The sequence below is a fragment of the Mustela lutreola genome, chromosome 9 (genome assembly GCF_030435805.1).
Source record: "Mustela lutreola isolate mMusLut2 chromosome 9, mMusLut2.pri, whole genome shotgun sequence".
Classification (NCBI taxonomy): Eukaryota; Metazoa; Chordata; class Mammalia; order Carnivora; family Mustelidae; genus Mustela; species Mustela lutreola.
This window is the reverse complement of record NC_081298.1, coordinates 95,288,457-95,307,637: the sequence shown is the minus strand read 5'-3', so window position 1 is coordinate 95,307,637 and position 19,181 is coordinate 95,288,457. Positions and strand designations below refer to the sequence as shown.

The following is a 19,181-nucleotide window of genomic DNA, read 5'->3' as shown; positions in this document are numbered from 1 at the left end:
GATCTGCACCACATTCCTACAGATGAGAGAAAAATCTTCCGCTTCTGGCAGGGGGAGGGGAAAAGTAGCCATTTTGAAATATACCTGAGCATTCTGTTCCTAGTAAAACCTGCCCTCAAAAGAAACTATTTTACCAGAGCTTAACCCACTTGGGCTTTACCAGAGACTAAGAGACCTAGAGGAAGGTAAATAACCAACTCTAGCTTGCTCTGGCCTTCAACATGAGCATAAAGAAATATCCCAACTCCAGCCCCCTTTTAGCCTTTCTGTCTCACTTAAGAGAAGACAATGAAAACCCCAGAGAAAATCACAACCCAGGGGAAAGACTAACACCTAATAATAATAGCACTAAAGAACACTCCCCCTGCTCCCCCACCCCACCACCACCTCCCCCCCCCCAACACACACACCATCCTGCATCAATAGGGCTCCTGATAATCATAGGGGAATATAACTAAAAGTACATCTCAGACCTTATTTAAGAATAAATCCTTAGAGAAACCGGAAGACAAAAACAAAGTCACCAGAGGAAATTTTAGCCCCTGGCATAAAGCTACAGCAAATAGTAAATACAATCTTACCTCTAGCCAGATAAATACAAAACTTCACACTAAAGGCCTATTTACTTCAGTTCCTTTCATATCACATTCATTTAATAAATATCTGACTTTGAACAAAAAGTTAAAAGGCATACTAAAAGACAAACAGTTTGATGGGACAGAGCAAGCTTCAGAATCAGAAATGTTAAAATTTCAGTTTGGAAAGATAAAGTAGTTCTGGAGATGGATGATGGTGGTGGTTACACAATAAACATGTAATGCTACTTAAAAATGGTTAAAATGATAAATTTTATGTATATTTTGCCACAATAAAAAAAAGTCAAGGAGAAAAAAAGAAATGAGCTATCAAACTGTAAAAAGACATGGAAGAAACTTAAATGCATATTGCTAAGTGAAAGAAGTCATTCTGAAAAGGCTAACTACATGATTTTCTGGAAAAGGCAAAAACTATGGAGAAAGTAAAAATATCAGTGGTTACCAGGGTTTCAGAGGAAGGGAGAGAAGGGTGACTCGGTATAGCACAGGGGATTTTTAGATCAGTGAAACGGTCATGTATGATCCTGTAATAGTGGATACATGGCATTATACATTTGTCCGGCTCTCTGCTGAGCAGGGAGCCTGCTTCCCCCTCTCTTTCTGCCTGCCTCTCTACTTGTGATCTCTGTTGGTTAAATAAATTTAAAAAAAAATTTTTTTTTAAAAACCCACAGAATATACCAAGAGTGAACCCTAACATAAACTATGGACTTTAATTAAAAATAATATATCAGTACTGACTTACTAACTGTAACAAATGTGACAGACTAGTGCAAGATGTTAATAACAGGAAAATGGGGGGGATATATGGGAATTCTGTACTTTCTGCTTAGTTTTTCTATCAAAAAAAAAGAACAACTGCTCCCAAGAAGTCTACTTTAAAAAAAGGATAGCCACCTTGACAAAGACCAACATGGGAAAAAAAGATGTGAATGCCACCATAAACACAACAGATGTACAAATATAATAGAACATTTCCCTCCAGAGCTGCAGAATACACATTCCTCTCCAGCCCCCATGGAACATTCTCCAGGACAGACCATATGTTGGGCCATAAAACAAGCTTCAAAATTTTTAAATAATTGAAAACATGGGCACCTGGGTGGCTCAGTCAGTTGGTTGTCTGCTTTCAACTCAGGTTGTGATCCCAGAGCCCTGGGATCAAGTCCCATGTCAGGCTCCCTACTCAGGGGGAAGCCTGCTCCTCCCTCCCCCACTCCCCCTGCTTGTGTTCCCTCTCTCTCTCTCTGTCTCTGTCAAATAAATAAAAATCTTAAAAAAAAAAAAAAAAAAAGAAAAGAAAACATGAAAAGTTTATTCCTCGAATAAAATGGAATAAAGGCAGAAATTGGTAACAAAAGCAAATTGAATAAATCTACAAATGGGTGGAAATTAAGCAACAGACTCTTAAATAACCAATGGGTAAAAAAATAGAACTCATAAAGAGAATTTTCAAATATTTTGAGATGAGAACAAAAATACTACATACCAAAATTATGCATTGCAGCTAAAGCAGTGCTGAGAGGGAAATTTATAGCTACAAATGTATACATTACAAATAGAACAAAGATCTCAATCAACAGCCTGCCCACGCATCTTTAACTAAAAAAGAAACCCAAAACCCAAAGCAAACAGAAGGAAGAAAATAAAACTAAATAGAAATAAATGAAATAGGGAAGCTTGGGTGGCTCAGTAGTTAAGTATCTGGCTTTGGCTCAGGTCATGGTCTGCAGGGTCCTGGAATCAAATCCCACATGGGGCTCTTTTTGTAGCAGGGAACCTGCTTCTCCCTCTGCCTGCCGTTCCCCCTGCTTGTGCATGCTCTCTCTAAATAAATAAATAAAAATCTTAGGGAAGGAAGGAAGGATGGAAAGAAAGAAAGAAATGAAATGAAATAGAGAATAGTGAAAAATGAATGAAACCAAAAGTTAGGTCTTTGAAATAGTCCCCAAATTAAAAATCCTTTAGCCAGACTCGCCAAGAAAAAAAGACGGTACTCCCATTACTTAAAATCAGAAATTAAAGAGGGAACTTCATTACCAATCTTACAGAAATACAAATAATTATAAGGAGATACAGTGAAAAACTACACATTACAAAATTAGATAACTTGGAAGAAATGGACAAACACCTAGAAAACACAAATTACTGAAACTGATCCAAGAAGAAATAGAAAATCTGAAGAGACATATAGCAATGAAAGAGAGTCAATTAGTAATTAAAATACTTCCCCAAAAGAAAAGCCCAGACCTATGTGGTGTAATCTAGCTAACAGTCAAAAATTATTAGTGCCAATCCTTAACAAACAGAAAGGACACTTTTAACTCATTTTATGAAGCCAGTCTTACCTGGATACTAAGCCAGACAAAAACATCACAAAAACTACAGACTGTTACCTTGGGACTACAGATGCAAAAATTCTTTTAAAAAATACTAGGTAAATTGTGTGTGTATGTGTACATATTCCTGTACCCTATAACATATATTTAGGTACCATGATGAAGTAAAGCATGCATCCCCAGAATGCATGCTTGGCTTAACAATCTAATATTAATACACCAAATAATAAAATAATTTGACAAAATCTAACACCTTTTCATGGTAAACAATACTCCATCAACTAGGAATAGATAGAAATTTCATCAATCTAACATCCTACTTTCAGTGAAAAAATTGGATACTTTCCCCCTAAGGTCAGGAATAAGAGAAGTACATCCATTTTTACTAAATTTATTCAACATTATACTTGAAATTCTATCCAAGGAAATTAGACAAGAAAAAAATAAAAAGCACTCAAATTGGAAAAGAATCATCAAACTATATGTATTCACATTTGACATGGTCTTATATACAGAAAATTCTACAAACTCCACTAACAATCTATTAGGATTAATAAACGAGTTCAGCAAAATTGCAGGAGACAAAATGAATGTACAAAAACCAACTGTCCTTTTATACACTTGCAATGAACAATCCAAACATGAAATTAAAAAATAAATTCTACTTACAATAGCACAAAAAGAATAAAAAACTTAGAATAATTTAAGGGAAAGTAAGTGTCAAATTTATACCTTATAAAGTACAAAACAGTACTGAATGTGTCTGGAAAGATTTTAATAAATGGAAAGATATCCTATGTTCATGGATCAGAAAACCCAGTGTTGCTAAGATGGCAATTCTCCTAAACTGATCTATAGATTCAATGTAATTCCTATCAAAATATCAGCTGGCTTCTTTGTTGAAATTGTCAAACTGATCCTAAGATTCATAAAGAAGAGCAAGGCAATTAGAATAGCCAAAAAATTTTGAGAAAGAAGAACACAGCTGGAGGACTCACACATCCTCATTTCAAAACTTACTACACAAAGCAATGGTAATCAAAAAAGTGTACCATGACATAAAGCTGGACAGATGGTTAATGGAATAGAATTGAGAGTCCAGAAATAAACCCATACATCAATGGACGACTGACCTTCAACAAGAGTGCTAAGACCATTCAATTGGAAAAAAGACTCTTCAACAAATGGTGGAGACAACTGAGTAGCAACATACAAAAAAAGTAGCATACATACATACAAACAACATACAAAAAAAGTAGCAATGTACAAAAATAACTCAAAAGTAATCAAAGATCTAAAATGTAAGAGCAAAAGCTATAAAACTCGTAAGAGAGAACATAGGGATAAATCTTTGACTTCTCATTCAGCAACAGTTTCTAAGATAGGATAAGCAACAACAACAACAAAAAGATAAATCAGACTTCATCAAAAATAAAAAGTTCTGTGCTTCAAAGAACACTATCAAGTATGTGAAAGACAACCTACAGACTGGGAGAAAATATTGCAAATCAGACACCTTATGTGGAAATTTTTACTTTACACTGTGGAAAATATGAAGACTTTATAAAGAATTCTTATAACTCAACAGCAAATAGACAAATGACTGAAATAAAGATGAGTTAAGGACCTGAATAGACGTTTCACCAAAGAAGATATACAAACAGCCAATAAGCACCAGAAAAGATGGTCAATATCATAAGCCATCAGAGAAATGCACAGCAAAACCACAATGAGATACCACCTCATATCCACCAGGATGGCTACAATCAAAAAGTCAGATAATGGGGCGCCTGGGTGGCTCAGTGGGTTAAGCCGCTGCCTTCGGCTCAGGTCATGATCTCAGGGTCCTGGGATCGAGTCCCGCATCGGGCTCTCTGCTCAGCTCAGCAGGGAGCCTGCTTCCTCCTCTCTCTCTCTCTGCCTGCCTCTCTGCCTACTTGTGATCTATCTCTGTCAAATAAATAAATAAAATCTTTAAAAAAAAAAAAAAAAGTCAGATAATTATGCAGCACCTGGGTCCCTCAGTTGGTTGAGCATCTGCCTTCGGCTCAGGTTATGATCTCAGGGTCTAGGATGGGGTCCTGCAATTGGCTCTCTGCTCAGCAGGGAGTCTACTTCTCCCTCTCCTTCTGCCCCTCCCTCCAGCCCGCTGGGATGCTCTCCCTCTGTCTCTCAAATAAATAAATAAAATCTTAAAAAAAAAAAAAAAAAAAAGGCAGGGATGCCTGGGTGGCTCAGTTTGTTAAGTGTCTGCCTTCGGCTGAGGTCATGATCCCACAGCCCTGAGATGGAGTCCCATATGTTATGGTCTATAAGCAGATAACTTACAACTTGGAATTCCCAATTCAGACTTCTGTTCTGATCTCCAAAACCAATCTTACAATCTCAACACTCATCTCAGCCAAACCCATCAACCCCTCCCTCCACTGTTCCCACCATGAAGGTGGCCATACCTTGATGCTTGACGCAACCATTCATCGAGTTATCTAACACCCAGACTCTATCTAATCCATTATCAGTATAATAAAAATGTTTATAGAAATGTTATAAAATGTTTATAGAAACGTTATAAAAAATGTTTATAGAACCAAAATATTTTTTCTTTTTTTTTTTTTTTTTTTTTAAAGAAAAACGAAAATGAGCAGGGAGGAGGGGCAGAGGTGGGAAGAAGAGAGAAGCAGACTCCCTGCTCAGCAAGGATTCCCCCACCACCACCACACACACACACAGGGCTCAATCCCAGGACCTGGAGATCATGACCTGGGCCAAAGGCAGACGCTTAAGTGACTGAGCCATCCAGGAACCCCTACCTCCTAAATATTTCTTCAATCAGTCTACTTTTTTCTATATCCACTAACACTTTACTGTTCCAAAATATTATCATCTTTTGCCTGGGAATGCTGCAATGGCTTAATAATTAGCATCCTTGACTTACTGCCACTTCTGACTCCATCCTGCTGTCAAAGCTGTCCTCTACTCTGCTACAAAGTGATCTTTCTGAAACTCCAATCTTTTTTTTTTTAAGATTTTATTTATTTATTTGACAGAGAGAAACAGTGAGAGAGGGAATACAAGCAGGGGGAGTGGGAGAGGGAGAAGCAGGCTTTCCACTGAGCAGGGAGCCTAATGTGGGGCTTGATCCCATGACCCTGGGATAATGACCTGAGGCAGGCACTTAACTAATGAGCCACCAGGCGCCCCTCTGAAACACGAATCTTACCACTGAAAATGTTTTAAACATTTTCCAAATTTAACAATTCCATTTAAACAATTCCAAAGTTCCAGAGATAAAGCCTTTATCCGTATTAGCCTTTGGTTCCCTGGAAATGCCATGTTCTCTCCAACAGCACCTTTCCATGTGACTTTCCCTCAACTGGGAGGATTTTCTCTTCTCTGTGTCTAGTTAATTTTTGTCTTCAGATCTTAGCTTTATCAGAACTTCCTCAGGGAAGCTTTCCCCAGCTTCATTAACAAGGTCAAATCCCCTTATGGTATACTTTCAAAGTATATTAGCACATACCAGTTTTACTTATTTATGTGGCCAACTAAATTTTGTCTGCTTTTTCTTACCTGAACACTAGAAGGGCAGAGATTTTTAAAAAAATGTTTCGGTTCACCAAGATTCCTTTGCATCCAGCCGGACAGTGTGAATGCCCATGGTGAATGCTCAATGAATTAAGCACCCACTGGAATACTTACCAAGAAAAACAATAACTATTACTCCTTAATGATCAACCGTCTATAGCATTAAGGTCCAAAAGAACTTTCTGTGATGATGGAACTATTCTATATTTGCACTGTCCAATAATGCCACTGGTCAAGTGTGGCTACTGGACACTTAAAACGTGGTTAGTACAACAAAGGCACTGAATTTTTAAACTTTATTTAATCTTAACGAAATACGATGTCAAGAGCCACGTGTGGATAGTGATGACTGTGTTGAACAGCACAGGTCTATTAAAAGTCTCTTCACTGTCTTTTCACTTGTACTTTGTTGTATTTTGTTCACTCTGCACAGTTTACATCTTGTCTATGGAGCAGTCCTAGACAATAAACACTAGGCTTGTTTTGGTCGCCACAACGTGCCCTGCACACAACAGAAACTTAATAAGTGTCTGATGATTTGATATTCAAACTGAATAGCAAACTTTTTTTTTTCTCCCTGAAAAGCTAATGAATTAAATGTAGTTATTTTCAAAATCGTCTTCAGGAGCCCACCATAAAACCAGCTCTTTCTCCATTGTGTACTACGTGGTGCTTTCTAGTTTTCCAGACTGGAGTTGCAGCATAAACCTCCTACCTACGGGGCACTCCCCTTCATTGCTACAAACAAGGTTCCGGAGAAGTCAAACAGGTGAGGAGCCTCATGTAGTGTCCAGAATCCACACTACTCCCTCCAGGAGAGTCCTGCCTGCCCTTCAGGCACGCTAATCTCCGGTCTTCCCAACAAGACAGCCCCTGGAGAACTACTCTCTCCCCCCGTACAAACGCTTCCCCTCCAGCAGGGCACGAGGAGCCCCACCTCCTCCCCAAAGCGTTGCTTAACCACACCCCCTGGGAATAGGGACGCTCGGAACAGCTGGTGTAATTCAAAAGGCCCGGGACCCACAGAGAGGGTGAAGCAAGAGAGGTCTTTGCCATAAACAATGGGAGACTTGGCGTAGTCAGCCAGAGCCTGCGCAGGAGTGGAGACCCAGGACGCGATACGGCCCCTACAAGACTTTACAAGCCCGCCTGTTATTTGCCCGGCACGGTGACCGGCAGCCGGCAGGAGGCAGCGGATCAGAGAGCGGGCTGAGCGCGCAGAGACGCCGCGTCACCCTGCCCGACGGCAGCCCCCATCTCTCCCCGACCCGGCTTACCTTCTCCGGGCCGGTCCGCTGGTCCTCCGAGTAGCGGTGCCTCGGGACCGACGACGGAGGCAAAGGCCCTACGGGATGCGCCTGCAGCCAGGCCTTGGCCTCCTCGTCTTCCTCGTCGTCCGTACTCTCCGGAGGCTGGCTCTCGTAGTTACTAAAGTCCAAGTCCAGGTACCTCCTCTCTTCTTCCTCCACCTCCTCCACCATCACCACCTCGTCCGAGTCCAGGTTTGCCCGCTCCTCCGCCTCCTCCGTCTCCTCCTCCTCCTCCTCGAGCTCGCCGGGCCACGGTAGGTCTTCAGGCTCCATATTGGTGTCTCGCTCTAGGAGGCAGAGGGGGGGGGAGAGGGGAAAGGGGAGGGAGGGGAGGGGAGGAGAGCTGACTGGCGGTTGCGGCCGCGCGCAGGCGCAAAGACCACCGAGGCCTCGCGCCCCGCCCCGCGCCGCGCGGACTGGGCGGGGCATGGAGAGAAAGCGCGCGTTGCTAAGGACGCCCCGCGGGAAAGGGCGGGGCAGGGGGCAGAGGTGTGGTGGGGGCCGGCGGGGGAGGGGCGTCGTCCTCGTCACCCGCTGGGATCTTGCTCACACTACTGAAAGCTCACAATAAACCCCGACTGGGCTCGTCTCGAGGGAGGGGAGAATTTAGTTCTCGACTGCGCCAAGGCAAGACTGAATTTTGCCCATGCACCGAGAGCAGATCAGACCCCAGTACAAACCCATGATGATCAAACTTGCAAACTAAATTTTTAAAGATTGAGTGCCTGCTGGGCGACAGGCCTTATGATCGGCTCTTGAACCTAGCAGTGAAAAATGTCTGGGACAGTAGAGGCATTAAGAACCGGACGCGTGGTATCAGAAAAAAATAGAAGTTTCAAGCCTGACATTGCCCTTAAAGCTGCGTGACCGAGCCTCTATAAAATGATGAAGCCATCACAAAGGATGGTTGTGATAATTAAAGCAGATAACCAACCTGAAGGACTTAGTGGTAGGTATTATTCATTGATAAACTCATTAAATGCTCACAGTTCTGAGATGAGTATTATTACCATTTCGTATTTGAAGAAATATAATGCTCAGAAAAATAACTCGCCCAAAATCTCTGAATTACTGCCATCCCAAGTCTTTTGTAGATCCAGTTAATTGCCCTGGCCCAGAGCTATCAGCTAATAAAAGAAAAAGGACAAGTATTTGTACTGATGGTACATATACATTTTAGGTTAGTCAGTGGCTTTGAAAATCTTTAGAAACAGATTTCCTGACTATTTCAGGAACTCCTGTAAAATAAATAGCAAATTAAAGAATCTTGAGATGTTTTGCTATTACCTAAGGAGATAGCCATAATTAGAGGTCAGTGAAATTCTTCATGGTATCTATCCATAATAGCAAAGATAAATTGGCAATGATATCGAACCAGCACCGCTGGGGTAATTTTTAAGGTTATTGCCAAGGATGCATGTCCTATCTGCCAATGACGCAATTCTGGCAAAACTATAAACATAGAATACAGACTGAAGCCCAAAGCCTCAGGGCTCCTAAGAAAACCTCTAAATTGACTATGAGTACATTCAAATATAACTCTTCTTATGACAGTTGAGGCTTTTCCTTGCTGGAGAGCTATGGATGTAATGATGGAAAAAAATTCCTTGATTTTGTGTTCCTGACTTGAGAAATCCCAATGCACCTCTCCAGTAACAGGTACACACAGTGACACTGTTATTAAATAATTCTGTAAACCTTTACCATTTACTTAGAAACTCCACTATCCTTATCATTCACAAATTTCAGGAAAATTAAAGGGAACTAATGGAATTCTATAACTCATTAGCAAAATTCTCAGAAACTCTCAAATTCCCAAGGCCCGAAGTAGTTCCATTTGTCTTGATAATGATGACATCAATCTATCAAAAGACCCATAAGTTATCTCTTTCTGAGTTAATAACAGGCTCCCTTGTGTATTTGCAGTACTAGATCCTACCCTAATACAAACTGATATGACTAATTACTGCAGAGACCCACACTGTAACTCTTGTTTTATCAACAGTAAAGCAACAAAATATTTACAAAGCACCCATCTAAGCAGCTTCTGCATGACCTGAAATCTAGAGATTTGATCTTCTGAGAAAGCATCAGAAAAAAATTTCCCTTGATCCTCAATGGAAAATCCTAATCAGGCACTGTTAACAACAAACCAACAGTGAAACTCCAAAGGCATTGATCTCTGGATTCATGTTACTCAACTAAAAATGAATGCATCGGGACGCCTGGGTGGCTCAGTTGGTTAAGCAGCTTCCTTCGGCTCAGGTCATGATCCCAGCGTCCTGGGATCGAGTCCCACATCGGGCTCCTTGCTCAGCAGGGAGCCTGCTTCTCCCTCTGCCTCTGCCTGCCATTCTGTCTGCCTGTGCTCTCTCTCTCCCCCCCTGTCTCTCTGATAAATAAATAAAATCTTTAAAAAAAAAAATGAATGCATCATTTTTTTCTGGGACACTGAATGTCTAATTCATTGGAAGATCTCAAACCAAAGATTCTTAGGAATTATCCTGAAGCTGCAGACTACAGAAATGGGTAGCTTATGCCCATTACAACAGAACAAGATTAATTTTCTGGTTCTTCAGCATCCTTTACCCTACCACTAAATCTTGCCTATTATGTTTTTGGACAACCTTTATTAACTACAAAATGATTTCTCTATATGATCTCCCTTATCTTCCTACTATTACCTTTGACTCCGTATGCTCTTCTGCCACGTAAGAAAAAACAATTTTTTTCTTTTTTTTATAATTTTTTATTTTTTTATAAACATATAATGTATTATTAGCCCCAGGGGTACAGGTCTGTGAATCATCAGGTTTACAGACTTCACAGCACGCACCATAACACATACCCTCCCCAATGTCTATAACCCCACCACCCTCTCCCTACCCCGCCAACCCTCAGTTTGTTTTGTGAGATTACGAGTCTCTTATGGTTTGTCTCCCTCCCGATCCCATCTTGTTTCATTTATTCTTTTCCTACCTCCCAAACCTCCCATGCTGCATCTCCACTTCCTCATATCAGGGAGATCATATGGTAGTTAAGAAAAAACAATTTTAAAAAAGAAAGAAAGGGGCATGTGGGTGGGTCAGTTAAGTGTCTGCCTTCAGCTCAGCTCACAATCCCAGGATCCTGAATCAAGCCCATGGCTTGACTGAGCAGAGAGCATGCTTCTCCACCCACCCCCCCAAGTAATAGCATAAATAAAATTCAAAAGAAAAAAAAGGGAAAGAAAAGGAGAGGAAAGGAAAACAATGATCTCTAGTGTGTTTTTCTCAAATCTTAGCTACTGCTCTTAATTTAATAGCTGAAATGTGTAAATCTTTTCAGCAACTTCCACATTCAAAGTTGACAGTCTGAAAGACAAACCTGATGTCTCCTGACTCTGAGCCCTCCAGAGAATAAATTGGAGTTCTCCTTCAACTACACCGTCCTTTACACAAATGGCTGTATCCTTGAGTTACAACTGATACAGTTCTACATCTTTTCACCCATTCTCCTTAGGAACCAAAACACAAGAGAGGACCTGGAGGACCTGACAGAGAAAAGGAAATCAATAAGGAACTAACACAGGGCACCTGGGTGGCGCAGTGGGTTAAAGCCTCTGCCTTCAGCTCAGGTCATGATCCCAGGGTCCTGGGATCCAGCCCCGCATTGGGCTCTCTGCTCAGCGGGGAGCCTGCTTCCTCCTCTCTCTCTGCCTGCTTCTCTGCCTACTTGTGATCTCTCTCTGTCAAATAAATGAATAAAATATTTAAAAAAAACAATAAAAAAAAAGAACTAACAACAATATTTCAGATGATGAATGATGGGATGCAGATTGTGGTGTGGAGATAGGAGAGGACAGATGCAAAAGGTACCTGGAGATCACATCGATAGGACCTGGTGACTGGGTGTAGGTAGGAGAGATAGAAGGAAAGAGGACGATAAATCCCTCATTTTCATTTGGGCAGCTGAGCTGATCAAGGAAATACAGAAGTAGAAACATGCAGGTCTTTAGGGAAAGGTCATCAGTTCAATTCTTAACATATTGAGTTTCAGTTGCCTAAAAATATCCAGTTAAGGATGTTCAGGTAACAGTTGTAGACACAGGGCTGGGACTTAGGGAAGAGGGAGGTGTAGGTTGGTGACAACAAGCACATAGGTGTTAGAGAAAGTCACAACTCAGTATAAAAGATAAATGGGCCAAGGATGGAACCCTGAATAATAGGCACATTCCAAAAGAGGAAGAGGAGAGCACAGACTGAGAAGAAACTACTAGAGAGATAGGAAGAGAACACAAAGTGGTAATACAGAGTAGGGAAAATCAAATACAGTTGACTCTGAAACAACCAGGTCTGAATGGCACAGATCCATTTATACACAGATTTTGGGGGGGTAATTACAGTACAGTACTATAAAAGTATTTTCTTTTCTTTAAATTTTCTTGATAACACTTTCTTTTTTAAAGATTTTGTTTATTTGTTAGATTGAGAGAGACAGATAGAGAGTGAGCACAAGGAGGGGGAACAGCAGGCAGAGAGAGAAGCAGATTCCTGCTGACCAGGGAGCCTGATACAGGCCATCCCAGGAGGCTGAGATCATGACCTGAGCTGAAGGCAGACCCATAAACAACTGAGTTACCCAGGCATCCCTTAATACTTTCTATGCTTCACCTTACTTCAGTGTAAGAACACAATACATGATATACAAAACATACAAAATATGTATTCATTTTTTAAGATTTTATTAATTTATTTGTCAGAGAGAGAGCACAAGCAGGGGGAGTGGCAGGCAAAGCAGGCAAGGGAGAAGCAGGCTCCCAGCTGACCAAGGAGCCTGATATGGTACTCGATCCCAGGATACTCAGCCAACTGAGAAACCCAGGTGTCCCCAAAATATGTGTTAATTGACTAGGTTATCAGTAAGACTTCTTCTGATCAACAGTAGGCCATTAGTAGTTAAGTTTTTGTGGAGTCAAGTCATATAAATTTTCAACTGTGTGGTAGGTAGTTCCCTGATCCCTACACTGTTCAAGGGTCAGCTATAGTTTTAAGATGGAAGAGGCCAAAAGCATCAAATGCAACAGAAAGACAAAATAACTGAAAAGCATCTAATGAAATTGGCATTAAGGAATTATTGGTAACTTGCACAAGAAATTATTTTGCTGGAATGGTGGGAACAGACTCCAGGTACAACAGTTGGGAAATGATTGGGGGTGAGGAAAGTGAGACATTGAGTGTAGAGAGGATTTTGGTCATGAAAAGAAAAAAAAAAAGGATAAGTTAGTGGCTAGAACAGGAAAGGAACCATGACAAGAGTTTTGTTTTGGTTTTCAATATGGAAGACAATTGAGTTTATTACTACGCCGAGAAGATTGACCCAAAGGAAAGAAAGACATTGAAGCTAGAAAACAAAAAGATAATTGATAAAAGCAGAGAGGATGACAGGGGATTCAAGTGGAAGGAGTACCCTCCAAAAATATGGCTTTCTCATAGAGGAGAGAAAAGACAGATATTAATAAAAATCTTTTACTCAGGCAAGCGGAGCAAGATGGTGACCGAATTCATGTTTCTTGGCTTTTAATCATGGTAATCAAAATGTGGTCTGCAGACCATCTTCATTAGAATCACCTGAGGTATATGTTTATGAAGAATCCCAGCTGCTATCACCCAGAGAATAAGGTTTAGGAAGTTTGGGTTGGTGCCCAAAAATCTGATCTTTAAACGAGCTCTTATACCCACCTCCCCCACCCGCCGACCCTCAAGTAATGCAGATGCCCCGTAATTGTTGAGAACCACTCCTTTCTTTTCTCTGTGAAATATCAAGGACAATACAATGCTTCCAAATCAACTACAGAAAATCTTCCCTCTGCCTGCCACCTAGCAGCCAAGACATGGACACGTGGCCTAGTTTGACACCTGTGTATGCTCCCATATATGACTTTGAATCTTAAGGGAGTGAAACAGAATTCAGTACTGTACTTCTCAAAAGCATAGTCTGGGGACTAGAAGCATCACCTGAGAACTTCTTAGAGGTGTGAACTCTCAGGCCCCATTCAGACCTACCAAACCTGTACTTTAACAAGACCCCCAGATGGCTCAGAGGCACATTAAACCACAAAATGCAAGAAATCTCAAGAGGTTCTTGTCTCCCTGACCTGCAAGGTAAAGAAATGGGTTGCATTGGGGGACCTAGGTGGCTCAGTCGGTTAAGCATCTAACTCTTGATTTTGGCTCAGTTATGACCTCAGGGTAATGAGATCAAACCCCATGTCAGGCTCCTCGCTCAGCACAAGTCAGCTTGAGATTCTCTCTCTCCCTCTCTCTCTGCCCTTCTCTCCACTCATGCTCTCTCTCACTCAAATAAAGAAATAAAACTTTTTAAATTTTTTTAGAGATTTTATTAATTTATTTGACAGAGATCACAAGTAGGCAGAGAGGCAGGCAGAAGGGGGGGAAGCAGACTCCCCACTGAGCAGAGAGCCCGAAGCAGGGCTCTATCCCAGAACCCTGGGATCATGACCGGAGCCAAAGACAGAGGCTTTGATCCACTGAACCACCCAAGCACCCCAAGAAATAAAATTTTTTTTAAAAAAGAGAGTTCAGCAGTAGCAACAGACAATAGAACACGTAGCACGACTTCAGTCGTTGGTTCTGTTCTCCGGTGTTCTTGGTTCTTGCCTTTACTGGTCATCTACTCATATTAATGCAGGTAACACCAAACAATCACAAAATCTCGGCAACCCACAATAAAAAGTGCTGTTTCTCGCTCGTTTACCAGCTGGTCATCTGGAGATCTCGGTTTCAAGCTGCAGTGCATGAGTTGGCTGGGGTGACTTAAGTCCACAAGTCTTTCATTATTTGGGACCAGCCCATTACTCCAAGAATGCTTCTTCCATGAGGGAGGTAGGAAGCTCTCAAAGGTGAGTGGAAACACAAATGCCGCTTAAGGCAACAGTCACACTCTCACTTTCTCCCACACATCACTGCCCAAAGCACACCACATGGCTAAATTCGACATCCCATATCTCCTATAGAAGTTGACAGAAGACAGGAAATAAATACCACCCCTTTTTGAAGCCTGGTTTCCAGCTTTCCCACTGGTTCTATGAGTCTCACAATATCCTTCTAGTAGGTTCCTTTTCTGCTGAAGTTAGCCAGCATCAGTGTCTGTTGTCACTTGAAAACAAAACCTGTCACTGATCCACAGAAGGAAGTGTAGGCCAGATAGGGAAGAAGGTAGACAGCCCCAGGATGTAGCTGTCAGCCTCAGAGAAAAAGCACCGAAAGATTATATGCACAAGACGGTTAGATGAATAAAACGATAAATGGAGAAATTGAAGGTCTTGACTAGAGACCAAAATATTGCAATTGTAAAGGTCCAAGATGTAGCTACAGGAGTTTAAAATGTCCGAGCTATGGCTACAGCAGAAAGTTCCTGAAACAAGTCTCCCCATGTATTTATTTAAAATCCCCTGGGATAGAAACAGCTGAATGATAAAGAAGGTCCATGCCACATTCTTTCTGCACATTATCCAGATAAGCCACCAGGAGGGCCATATGGACATCAAAGGGACAGGTGGGGGGCTCCTGGGTGGCTCAGTCCTGTAGAGCAGCTGAGTTTTGATCTCAGTTCAAGTCACAATCTCTGGGTCCTGGTATAGGTCCTGGTATAGTGGGAGTTGACTTGAGATTCTCTCTCCCTCTCCCTCCCACTCACTCCCTTTCTCTCTCTCTCTTTCAGATAAATAAATAAAATATTTTTTTAAAAGGAGAGCAGCAGTACCTGAGTGGCTCAGTCAGTTAAGCATCTGCCTTCAGCCCAGATTATGATCCCAGGATCCTGGGATCTAGCCCTGTGTCTTTTCCCTCTGCCTGCCACTGCCCTATTTGTGCATGTGCTCTCTCTTTCTTTGTCATATAAATAGATAAATTTCTGGAAGGGAAGACCAAGGCTTGTTGAGCATCAAACACTATGATGGGTATTTAAGATTTTATTTATTTATTTATTTGATAGAGAAAGACACAGCAATAGAGGGAACACAAGCAGAAGGAGTGAGGGAGGGAGAAGCAGGCTTCCTGCTGAGCAGAGAGCCCATGTTGGGCTTGATCCCAGAACCCTGGGATCATGCTCTGAGCGGGAAGGCAGATGCTTAACGACTGAGCCACCCAGGTGCCCCTAGGATGGATATTTTTTAATAATTGCCTCTTCCAATCTTCACAGCAATTCAACAAAGCATTTTACAGATGAGGATATCAAGGTTCAGATAAGTTAAATCATTGTCTCAATATAACCCATCCAGTGAGACGAGGCGCAATATAGCTCTAAGCCCGATTTGTCTGACGACATGGTCCATGACCTTCCTGTTGAACCATACAGTGTGGAAGCTCCCAGGGGGGCAGCAGGAGCAGGCACAGCACAAGGCCTAACCTTGTTGTAAGTGGAACGTGGGAAACTGTCAACTTCCCTTGCAGGAGCTGCAAGGACAGCTGTAACCTCGGGAGCAAGCTAGGTGTCAGTTAAGGATTGGTTGAGGTAAGAGGCTGTGAGGCAAGGAAGTTTGTCTACAATTTCAGCACAGGTTTGGAGGAACGAGGTCAACATTTCAGGAAAAGCCAAAGAAGAGTTTTTTTTAAATCTTTCAAAATATATTTATTTGACAGAGAGAGCGTGAGAGAGCACAAGCAGGTAGAGAAGCAGAGGGAGAGGGAGAAACAGGCTCCCCACTGAGCAAGGTCCAATTCAGGGCTCTCTGGGATCATGACCTGAGCCAAAAGCAGACACTTAACCAACTGAGCCACCCAGGAGCTCCTAGCCATAGGAGACTTGCAGAAATACACAGATGAAAGCCCTGCAGCCAGGGAAGATTAGAAGAGCTTGCATTCTTGTATGTGGCTGGAGATGAAACTTCAAGATATGGAACTAGTTTCCATGACAGACCATTCTCTACAGGGGAAAAAGAGTGATTGATCCAGTTAAAAAATTAGAGTATTTCATGTCTTTATTCAAAGTTCTGCAAGAACTTTCAATCTCGTGCAGAATAAAATCCAAAATCCTAATTAACCATGGTCTACAAGCGCCTACCTGATCTGGCCCCTACCCAGATCCCTCCAGATCTAAACTCCTGCCCATCTTTCTTGCTCACCCATTTGAGCCATGCTGGCCTCCTCACTGTTCCTTAATATGCAAGCCCACTCCCACCTAAGAGCCCGAGCATCTGCTGTTCCCAGGGCCTGGAACACACTTCCACCAAATCTGCTTGCTTTTTCAGAGACCCCTTCTCTGATAACCCGATATACTCACCAAAGCTTTCTTTCACTTCTTGCAACTTCTTGCCACTCAACATTTATTTGTTTGCTTATTATCTCCCCCTGCTAGGATACAAGCTGCACAAGAGAATAGATTTCATCTGTTTTGCACACCACTCTGTGCCTAGTGCCAAAAACAGCATCTGACATATATAGTGGTTCTTGGTAAACATTGTGGAACGAAGTCAATGGAGATTGCATTGAACTGGCTGGTCAAAAGATTCTGAATAGAACTTCAGTATAAATTTGGTTTTGCTGGAACTGATAAAGATGTCTGCCTACCAGAGAACATTTAATTTCCTTTTCCAGCTGGCGTCTGGAAGTTGACTATAACTTGCAGTTGACTTCTGGTGGCAAACTCTCCCTTAGGATGAGTCATTTCCACTGATGGTTAGATCAATCCATTAATAACTTCATTTTCATGGTGCTTTTATATTCAGAAGAATAAATTACAAAAGTTAGTATATGGCATATGTAGACACAAATTTTGTTTTATAGATGCATATGTTTGTCTCTGTGTGTATTCGTATAAAAGAAATTTATATATGATAAACCAGCGAGGATAACTGGGAATATGCAAAACATTTCTATTCCTGTGAGTACAAAATTTCTGTCTCAACTCATGGATCACCTTGATGGTTGCTTCACTGTTACTCCTCTAACTGGTTCTTTCACAAACTCTATATAATATCTCAATTGGCCACAGATACTTCAAGCACCACTGGATACTTTGGGTCATCAGAGCTAGATGCCAGAGCAGTTCCAACAAGCTGAAGTTTTTTCTTATTCTGGACTTGACTCAAATCATGTAACCCTTCCAGGTTACTTTGTCAAGGGGTTGGAGTACAGGTTACTCAGTAAATGTGACGTTGTCTCAAAAATCCAGAATGAGGGGCGCCTGGGGTGCTCAGTGGGTTGAGCCTCTGCCTTTGGCTCAGGTCATGGTCCCAGGGTTCTGGGATCGAGCTCTGCATCAGGCTCTCTGCTCAGCGGGGAGCCTGCTTCCCCCTCTCTCTCTCTGCCTGCCTCTCTGCCTACTTGTGATCTCTGTCTGTCAAATACATAAATAAAATCTTTTTAAAAAATCCAGAATGATCTGCTATATATCATATCTTTCTCTTAAAGGTACAGATGAAAGATGGATTATTTTTGTCATTGTTGTTGTTTGTTTTTCTGGCTACTTATTTTTTAATTTTGAAGGTAACAACTCCACATGCCCCAGGCCATTGGATCCCCAGACACTTCCCTGAAGTGATACCTTGGAATTTTTGTGAGATTCCCCAGCCATTTTCTAGTATGTACATATTTTATCAGAGAACTAAGGATAATTGCTACATCTTGCTCACTAGTTGTATTAGAAGGGATGTCATCAATTTATCAGAGCAAAGTAATATCCAACAGGATGGTGAATAAACATAAAGACCAAATTATGATCCAATGCTAAACTTAAGTAGTGCAGAGCCAAGAGAATATACAATTGACCTTGCAGGTGAAAGCAATTTCCTCTTCAAGTCTCTGCTTATTGGGTGATAGAAAAAAGATAAATAGCAGTCTACGGTATCAGGGGCTGAGATGATTTTTCCTCCAGGAAAGAGATCCCATTTGAATCAGCAGCTACAATTGAAGTTACCACTTGATTAAGCTTATCATTATCCAAAAACATTACCCAAAAAGGTGATCTCCAGGAACTTCCATTTGGTCCTTTCTACCATAATAGACAGGGTTTCATAGGTCAGAGAGCAATGTATATGTGTAATCTTCTACCAGAAGCTAAATATTTCCACTCCAATTATAAACTCAGGAACTAAGAAAGTAAAGACAGGATGGGTTTGAAGATCCACTGGACCTCTATGAGGAGAATAATAGCCAAATCTTCATCTCCTAGCTCTTCTAGGCCCCATCCTGACTGATAGACCACAGTGGAATTCCGATTCCTTAGGGATTCATTCTGGCTCAGAGCCAGTAACTAATAATTCCTGGGAGGTCTGGATATATTTTTTTCTTTCCTCAGGGTAAGTTACCATGGTAAATAAGGACAAGTCTTTCCAGGGAAGTCTAGGAATA

At 41.6% G+C, this 19,181-nt stretch overlaps 1 protein-coding gene and 1 long non-coding RNA gene across 5 annotated transcripts in view; one reads left to right on the top strand and one right to left on the bottom strand.

Moving 5' to 3' along the window:
- ALMS1 (ALMS1 centrosome and basal body associated protein) overlaps positions 1-8,230 on the bottom strand; it is a 211,932-nt gene extending 203,702 nt beyond the window's left edge. For 2 of the 4 annotated variants that reach the window (XM_059188063.1, XM_059188065.1), the window contains exon 1: positions 7,798-8,229. In XM_059188063.1, coding sequence (XP_059044046.1) covers positions 7,798-8,103 — 306 coding nt within the window. In that variant the 5' untranslated portion in view covers positions 8,104-8,229. Of the gene's footprint in view, positions 1-7,797 lie in introns of all 4 variants that reach the window. The other 2 variants (XM_059188066.1, XM_059188064.1) reach the window with 2 other exon arrangements.
- On the top strand, positions 7,960-18,209 carry LOC131840306 (uncharacterized). Its single transcript, XR_009357314.1, has 3 exons — positions 7,960-8,084; positions 14,590-14,731; positions 17,188-18,209. It is a non-coding gene; the product is annotated as an uncharacterized LOC131840306 (long non-coding RNA).
- The last annotated feature ends 972 nt before the right edge of the window (positions 18,210-19,181 follow it).